This window comes from Pavona decussata, unplaced genomic scaffold (genome assembly GCF_977016875.1).
Source record: "Pavona decussata unplaced genomic scaffold, jaPavDecu1.1 SCAFFOLD_549, whole genome shotgun sequence".
NCBI classification, from domain to species: Eukaryota; Metazoa; Cnidaria; class Anthozoa; order Scleractinia; family Agariciidae; genus Pavona; species Pavona decussata.
The window spans coordinates 301,826-310,973 of NW_028145839.1; the positions used below are offsets into that span (position 1 = coordinate 301,826).

The window sequence follows — 9,148 nt, forward strand, 5'->3', positions numbered from 1 at the left end:
TAATTTTCATCTTTTGTGTTTGAATTATGGATTTTACGTTAGAATACATTTTGTTTTAAAATACTATTTTACAAGGCTATAAAGTCAAAAAAGATTAAAAACTAAACGTTCTCGACTAATCAAGTCATCTTCACAGTAAAAAGACCTATTGTTTTGATAAATTTTGTGACAAAAATAATTTTAATAATGTTGCAACAAGTTTTTAAAGCCAGCGTCAAATTTTTCGGTAAAACAAATTAAGTAATACAAGGACTTTTTGAATTGTAACGAATCATTGTAAATGACCAAATTCTATGCTGGGTCAAATATTATGCTGTGTTCAGGCCGGAGCTGGTGACTAGACAAGAAAGCCAGGCGACATGGTTACCAGAAAACATGGCGGATAAACGTTCGAGACGAGCTTGCAAGCAAGTTCGAGACTTGTATTTGGGGCACGAGCGGCGAGCGAAGCGAACCGTGAAAGGATTGGGACGACGACGGGAGAAGGATAGCATGCAACGATTATTAAAGAATTTTTATTTCCGCGTCGCCTGGGTGAAGTGAATTAACTTTGGCATAAAAATGACATACCATTTATAAATTATAATTGATGACAGCCCTATCAAATGGCTTTTCTCAGAACATGTGCAGGTGATGTTGAAATTTCTTTCAATTCCAAAACCGCCCCGAAAAAGAAAATTAGGTGAGGAAGATTTCTGTAGACTCTGTAGTTGTTCCTTTAAGGTTCAATACTAAAGCTAGGCCCGTCATATTTGGAACAGAAAATTAGTTTCAACTTTCGAGCACCGAAAAGGCTTGATCAGAGGTGTCCTTGCAAAGCAAATGTAGGGTTTACTGTGCAACATTGCGTAGTAAATCGGACCGAGTCTGCAGCGCTTGTGGAGGGTTAGTAATAATTTTACATCAGCAACATCATGACCAAGAGAGGGATGAAGGAGGAGAGGAGAGATTTAAACGTCGGTTTTATCGCCTGGGCAAAGTCCCGTAAACAAAAAATGCAGAGGAAAACGAAAACCACTGAAATATACAGCCGTTTCGACAAAGGTGGTCCAAAAAGGTGGTAGAAGGGTACGCGACAATGCCGAAAGATAGTCTGGAAAATACCCAATAACTTACAATAAAAGCTGTACAGCTAAGACTTGAGATGCTGGGTATATATTGTTTCTGCGCTTTTATGAAATTTATTGGGTGTTTCCCAGAAAAAAAGCGCAGAATCCATAATGCATCGACCGTACAGCTAAGACTGGAGATGGTAAGTATCGATTGATTCGACAATCAATTAAAGCAAGTGACACACTCGGACACCAACTCACGGCCTGGCCATTCTCGTCCCCAGAGCCCCAACGTTTTTTTTTTTTAATTAATAAACGAGTGGCTCTGGGTCCATCCAAAAATATCTTTTTTTTTTCATTGGCTGTCGAAAACCTGATGCGCTATAAGGTGAAAAATGCTACGCTTCTGCGCATTTGTCTTTACTTCCTAATACTGAGCAGTACTGAGCAATAATAATACTGAGCAAGCGCAATGGTAATTTATCACACTGAGCGTGCGCTACCGGATGTCGTGAAATTCACGACATCCGGTAACGGCTGTTACCAGGGCCTACGATCCAACCGCTGACCAAAAGAACGTAGGCTCTGGGAACGAGGATGCGGCCTGGCCAGTACCTTACGCATGGGCACAGCCATGTCACCCGGGCAGTGGCAGCCATGGACAGCTGTTTCGTCCTTGTTAGGCCTCATCAGCATGGTATAGCCGTCGGGCACCGAACGACCAGAAGGCTGTTTATCAGGCACCCTTAGCTTTACTGCCGAGGCGGATGTAAAACACCTCTTTAAGCGACAGCTCCACAGCACACATGTGGTAGCTGTTAGCTGGGAACCGCACGGCAGTTCTCCCACGGCATGCGCTGGGACGGTGGATCAGCCTTTATATTGATTCTGCGCTTTTATTAAAATTTATTGGGTATTTCTCAGACTACCTTTCGGCATTGTCGCGCAGGTTTTTTTCGTTTTTTTATGAAGCTCTGTATCTGCGGCTCAAAAAGCGAGAAGAAGAAGAAGCGAGTTTTTATTTCTTTGATTTCCGAAACACAACCTTGGGCGGCCGTTACCACCAAAAATACATGAATTTCAAACAAGACAGTAAGTGGGAGAGCACGAACAGTTGAGAGGGAAGCGAAAGCAGAGTTCGTAAAGGAGACTATACTGTTCAACAAATGAAGAAGATCATGAAAATATCAACAGCGACGTCGAAATTAATTGTCAGATAAGGGGCTGCGAAATCTCACCCTTCCAAACAAATTTAATTCGCCGTTTTCGGGGTGGAAATGAAAATTCTTCAGTCATCGTTACCAGCTCTCTTTCTCCCCCTTCCGCCCCTATATCCTCTCGCCGCTAACCTAATTAGATAGCTTGCTCGAACGCTAGGCGAGAAGTTGGACGCTTTTAGAAATCTTCAAGAGAATTCCTTGCAGATGAAATTCTTTATCACAAAATTTGAAGTAAACAGTGCATTTGAAACCTGTTACGGAACATAATTGACAAAACAAATTTATTCTGACACTGAAAATCCACAATTCCAGCACAAAATTTGAAATTGAACTTTGACAGGAATCACGCCCCATACTGAACTGCCTATTTATTTTTCAAGAACACTCTTGTATTCTGCTTTGTTGGCAGTAGATGGGGTTTCAAAATCTTTTACTGGTGTAATCTAAGCGAAAATTGGTTTATTTCAAGTTCTTTTGGACAATCCGCCATTAATTTTATTTTTGGTTTTTTTGTTGCAATTAATTTTTAGTTCAGAAGAACCCAATGGAAGTTGACATTAAGATGTTTGATAAGAGAGCGTTTACCCTGGCGGTGAATTGCAGTGATTCTATTGAGAATGTAAAACAGAAAATTAAACCCAAATCTGGTATCCCAGTGGAACAGCAACATCTATCTCTCGCTGGGAGAGAACTGAAGAATGAACTTGCCTTGAGTGATTACGATGTCAATAGCAGACCAGTCCTACTCCTTAATGAAACACGCTCTCGATGCATAGAAATCTTTGTGGAAGTTCCGACCGGAAAGACAGTTGCATTGGAGGTTGACCCTAATGACTTTATTGATGATGTGAAGATGAAAATTCAAGATAAGGAAGGAATCCCACCACAATCGCAAAATCTCATCCTTAATGGCAAAAACCTCGAAGATGGTCGTTCCGTGAGTTACTACAAAATCCAGGGGAAGTCAATTCTTCATTTGGATCTGATTTGGTCATTAAGTCAATTGTTCATTGGCACCATGCAAATTTTCATAAACAATTTGCAGAGCAGAAGGGTGATCACTTTGGAAGTCTTGCTAGATGCTTCTATTGAGGATGTGAAAAATCAGATTAAAGATGTAGAGGGTATCTTTCCTGAGCAACAATGCCTTATCTTTCGCGGCAAAGAGCTGAAGAATGGTTCCACTCTTAACGATTGGGACATTAAGGAAGATGCAATGTTATACTTGAGGGTACTGGAAATAAAGGTTCATGTGGAGAAGCGATGGTCACCTGGAAAAAGGATCACTTTGGAGCTCAAACCAAGTGATACTATCAAGACTTTGAAAGACAAAATTCAAGAGAAAGAGTGGATCAAGCCCGAGCAGCAGTGTGTCATGTTCAATGGGCAGCAAATGGAACATAGTCGCACTTTGGGTTACTACAGGGTTGAGAACGAATCAACCCTATACCTGATTCCCTTTCCTGTTTTCAAACAGATACACGTCAATACACCGGCTGGGAAAAAGATTGTTTTGGATGTTGAACAAAGGGAAACAATCTGTATGGTGCTAGGCAAAATTAAGGAGTTGGAAGAGACCCCACCTGGAAAAATTTTCGGACTTCAGTACAAGGACAAGATACTGGATTACAATACACGTCTTGGTGCATACAGCATTCCAACAGACTCAGACCTTTACGTTGTGGACGCTGGTAGGTGGTTGGCTTGTTATTCGGATCAGTATTTATTCTGTTAACCACACATTTGTTCTCTGTTGTCAATTTTAAAGTCTGAATATGAAAAGTATTACTTTCCAGTCCTCTAATTACAATTCTGAACATAACTTCACGTTTGCACCAGTTAGCTTTTACATAAACATATTAAATTACCCCTTTCGGATATCACGCAATGGTCTGAAAAGCTCTGGTTAGTTTTGACTGTGGCAGAGAATCTTCAGTCCGCTGACCACACCCAAACATGTCTCCACCCATTCAACAGGATTTTATCCCGTAGATATGCATGTATGTAATCGAGGACATATACAATGTAGCACGTGGTGCCTTTGTGTTCGTACAGGAAGTTCTCAATTGTTGCTAGCTCTGGGCTTCATCATTTTCTGAGAAACAATAGCTGAGTGATTTCGTTGTCGTTTTTCTTTTGAGAGCGAGTTGGCAATGGACCTTAACCTAGGACTGAAACCTACATGTCAGGGTTGAACTTAATTAATTAAACATTTTTTACAAAACTGTGAAATTCCTTCTCAGACAACATATGAAATTGTACTGAATAAAACAAATTTAAGAGAGAGATTGTAATTTTTGGATTAACATGGTTAATTCTTCTAGTTATTCTAATACTTGTCTATTACTTATTTACATCTCTCGTATTTTATTTCACATTTTATCTATTTCCCTTTTTCTTAGTTTTGTAGATGTATTTCTTTTTAACGCTACTTGAAGACATTAGCTTTCAGCTACTCAGTTACTCTCCTATGTATTTATTTATGTATGTATGAGTGGCTGCATACGGTATGCGTGTCTGTAACTATACCACTTTTAGTGAGGAGTACTTGCCTTCAATTTTAATGTTGGGTCTCTTTTCCAACAGTTCCTCTTGATCTAACGATTGACTGTAACGACATGAAAGGCGCCTTGGCACAAGAAGTTCTGAAGTCCATTAATGTCAAGCGTTTAGCCCTTGACCCGTATAATCCAGAACAGGTAAATGGGTTCCTTACGTACCTCCAAGAAGTCTGCAACGCGCCGTTTGTTAAAGCCCGCCAGGGAAGTTTAATAATCACCGTGGCATGTAGCTCTCGGCAGATCCTTGACGAGCTGTGGAAGGACTATTGTTGTGGCCATGTGGCTGAAATGGCACAGAAGTTCCTTGTAACAGAGGATATTCTGAACGAGTTTGGCCTGACCAACTTGAAATTGAAGACAACCATCACTGAAGCGGAATACAGAGCTTGTCACACTGGTCTCTTAACACTTCGTGGTGAGTTTAGTAGAAAATGGTATTATGAAAGCTTGGTGATAATAAGACTGAAGATCATAATGATGTTTAATAATTACGACATGATTATAATATCAATTTAATAGTAATAACTACTTTTTAAATTATATCCTAACCCCTGAAATTTATTATTATTATTTTTTTTCACTCAAACAAATCGTCTCATAATCTGGATCATTTCTTCGCAAAAACATTTTTGATTTGGTTAAAAGCTTGAATTCTTGTGACCTGTTGAATTTGACCAAGTTTGGTTCTCGGTCAGGAAAGAGAGGTCTGGAGCGAACAAGAGTTGTGACGTCAAATCAAGAACTGCTTTTTGTTACACGACTACGATCAAGAAAAAAATGAAGGCACAAGCGATAAGACTGATTAGATTGAATTTTTTGTTAGCATTTTATTTTTTGCGTGACTTCACAACTAACTTACTTACAATACATCACTAAACTTACAATAGCATAAGAGACATTAAACATTTGAGAAAAAATACACACAATTTTGAATTTGAAGGACATGTTTCGGATACAACCGTATCCATCATTAGTTTCGGAATGTTACAAGTTTTAAATATATATATATACCTGGATTTATGAAAACATAGCCCCCAGAAATTGAACACATTTTGAGACTTTCTAGACTGAAGGAATATGCTAGTCATTAACAAGACTTCAGTCACGGTTCATCACAAGAAAGTAAGGTCAAAGAATACTATGCAAGAGAATAGAGTGGCTTTTCTTTGGAATAAGACATGACATTGACATCTGAGTGAAATGAAACATGACCTGTGATCCGAATTAACAAGTGTGACATTTGGAAATTATTAACGGCGCCAACGCATTTTTAATCTCACCCAAAACCCGGTCTTTTAGCGCTCAAGTCTAGCTTTCTGCAACAGAATATGCTTAATCGGAGCAAGAAAGCGTTTTAAATTGATTTTACGTCTTCATTCTAGATTCATGACGCAATGCGAATCACACCGAACGAACATCTGGAAATTATTTGACACTCGAGACCGGAAATCCGACCCAAAATCGCACTCCTCGACTAATCGATGACTAGCCTAAGAACGCTACAGTTATAACGGCGAAAAATAATCGAATACCTTTTCAAACTCACGCTTTTTGAAGAGAAAATCTTCGCCATTTCTTGCTGATGTTTTGCCATATAGCTTTAAGTCCCGGATGTTGACAAAAAAATTGAACGGGGAACAACATACAGCAGTTTTCAACAAGAAAATAAACTAAGTCTTTAGCGGGTTGAAAAATTCCCGATAATTTAACGCTGCCCTACTAGAAATCATCCCTAAGACCTATTTTCTACGGCCAAAGACTGTCACCTCCTCAAGCAAAGCTCACAATATGCAATCCTTAGTTCCTGCCCGAGTAACTGAAAATTACCCGTTTAGCTCAAAAAAGAGAACCAGCTAGGAAGCATATTACACGAGGCAGAAACTGCACTCGTAAGACTTCTTCCCTCACTAGACTTAATGATGTCCTCAGGAAAACTTTGCTTAAGGAAGCCAAACAAAACGCTAGGTCAAATGACTTAGTTCTGAGCACGGAGGGCGCGCCCAAATTAAATCCGAATCGTTGTGCGGTTAAAAAACGATCGAGCGAGAGTGGGGCTAGGTTAGCAAAATAGGGAAGAAGGGAGAAGGGGGGGGGGGGGGGGCAGAAAACTATTTTTATTTTGTAAATGTCTGCTAAATGTATGCTTTCTACATGCAAAAAACAAATAAATAAATAAATAAAATATCACAAGGAAAACTAACATAAGTCCTCTCTTGTTAGTAGCCACCGTGGTCCTTCGTACCATCCATTCTCCTCCATTTTTCCCAGGATGCACCTCTACTTCCCAGATCAGCGAGGTCTCGTTCGGTGGGGCAGTATCTCTATTGAATTTTTACTTCTTCCGACTGCGTCCAGTGAAATGAAGTTCCTTCCTGATTCTGTGTCAAGGTAAGCCCACAGTGTTGTTCCATTGATCTTAACGGAGATTATCGATGGGAGTGTCTCCTCGACTGACGGCGTTTACACAGTGACTGGAGGGTGGTCATTTCGGTCACAAGTGCTTGTGTGATGCTGCCCTTTGCATTTGAAACAGCCACGGCTTCGACAATGGTGACCAATGTGCCCCGTCATTCCGCAATTGTAGCACAATCGATTATCCGCTAGAAATTTCCTTCTGCTCTCTAGTGTCTTGTAAGTTTCACAATGGTCTCCCCACTGACCTTGTTTGCAGTATAGGCAGACGGGTGTGGCTTTCGTTTGATCAGGTGTTGATTTGTCATCCCCCTTTGCAGTGTACCAATGTCTTTCGTTCTTCTGGTTTTCTCGAATAGTTCCAGGCTGTTCTTCCATCCTGTTCCTTTTCAGCCATCCTTGTAGGTGTTTTATCAGATCCTCCATTCGCCAATTCTCCCAATCATCGTCAGTCCGTACGAGGTCTGGTTTCACGTGCGGTAATTGGTTTACTGTGGAGATCACAAACCCTCGCAGCATGTCGGCTTCACCCATCGTAACCAATGCGTGGTAGTTCTTGCTGAGATTTTCGTAAAATTCCTGAATCCTAAGGAAATGGGTTCCTTTAACAGTCGGAAGATTCACAATTTGTTGCACGTGAGCACTTACCACCAGCTTGTTTTGGCCGTACGCTGTCTGCAGCCTTTCCCACGCCGTTTTGTAACCGATTTCGCCAAGTTTTAGATTTCCAATTTTTCCACGTACAGCAGGGGTTACCATCTCCAGCAGATAACCAAATTTTTCCTCTGCGCTTATCGGTTTACTATGAACTTGTGTCACGAACATATTTTCGAATCTGACCCAGTCGGTTGGTGTTCCTTTGAAATGAGTGATCCTAAGCTTTGGTAATTTCGCTGTTGTACCGCAAGCGTTGTTCTCCATTTCCAATTTCTTTCGTGCGAGTTCGAGTTCTGCGTCGAGTTTTTCCTCCCACATCTGATGTTGTTTTTGATGCATTTCTTTCTGAAACTGCCTTTCCTTCTCAAATTTTAACTCCAAATTTTCACTCTCGGTCTGTTGGGCTTTCTGTTTCTCCCTCTTCTCCAACATCTTCAACAAGCTCTCTCTTGTCGATGAAAGGGGAAAATTTCGCCTTGGTATCCTTTTTCCATTGTCGTACTGCTCTTGGTATGTAAACATCACGCTCCAATTTCAGTTCTTGCATTTGAGACGCGAGGTCATTGAGTTGATCCAGTTTTTCATCTGTACTCTTGCACAGGATTGCCATTTCTTTAACATAGCCTTTCTCAATCAATTCTACTGTATCTCCAAGATAGTATTCAAACTTGTCGGTTTCCTTTTTGATATCCTTTTCGAATTTTTTCTCCTCTTCGCTGAGACCTTCCAAGTTTTTTTATTTAGTCGAGCGACCGCACCACGCCACGATTTACTCCTCTGTTGTTTGATTGCGATCTTGTGTCCGCTGAACTCCTCTCCCACGTAATCGTACCCTGGTTCCGGCACCACTAATGTACCGAATTAAAGGTACACTCAATACTCGCTGGTCGTATAATTCCACGTTTTATTCTCTAAGAACTCGCTATTACATTCCCTCCAACTGGTCTCTTCTAAAAGGTCTTGCATAACAACCGTGTCATCTCAGTTATCCGATTTCAAGATGTCAGTCAATAAAAGATCACTACTAATGTATGCATAATATATCGCATCCGGTAATAATACGGCACTCGACAGTTCCGGTCAGCGCAATTTTTTCTAAAAATAGATTTTTTTTTGCTTCAACATGGATCCCACGCTTACGGTCTCCATCCCCGATTATGGCTCCTGGTTTAAGCCCAACTAAATTTTTTGTCTTGTTTTGAAAACCAACTCAACGTACTGAATCAAAATTTACGAACGTTGTAAG

General features: G+C 40.5%; 2 protein-coding genes across 2 annotated transcripts in view; one reads left to right on the forward strand and one right to left on the reverse strand.

The window, feature by feature from the left end:
* Positions 1-5,723, forward strand: part of LOC146449936 (uncharacterized) — a 39,351-nt gene extending 33,628 nt beyond the window's left edge. The window contains exons 5-6 of the mRNA XM_085100978.1: positions 2,803-3,963; positions 4,859-5,723. Of these exons, the coding sequence (XP_084957104.1) occupies positions 2,803-3,963; positions 4,859-5,349 (1,652 nt within the window). The 3' untranslated portion in view covers positions 5,350-5,723. The remainder of the gene's footprint in view (positions 1-2,802; positions 3,964-4,858) is intronic.
* A 1,570-nt stretch (positions 5,724-7,293) lies between these two features.
* Positions 7,294-8,424, reverse strand: LOC146449939 (uncharacterized). Its single transcript, XM_085100967.1, has one exon. It carries the CDS (start codon positions 8,422-8,424, stop codon positions 7,294-7,296), a length of 1,131 nt encoding a protein of 376 aa, XP_084957093.1.
* Between the last annotated feature and the right edge of the window lie 724 nt (positions 8,425-9,148).

Excerpts from the sequence above, each read along its gene's own strand:
- LOC146449939 (XM_085100967.1), bottom strand. The coding sequence starts at position 8,424 with ATGTTTACATACCAAGAGCAGTACGACAATGGAAAAAGGATACCAAGG.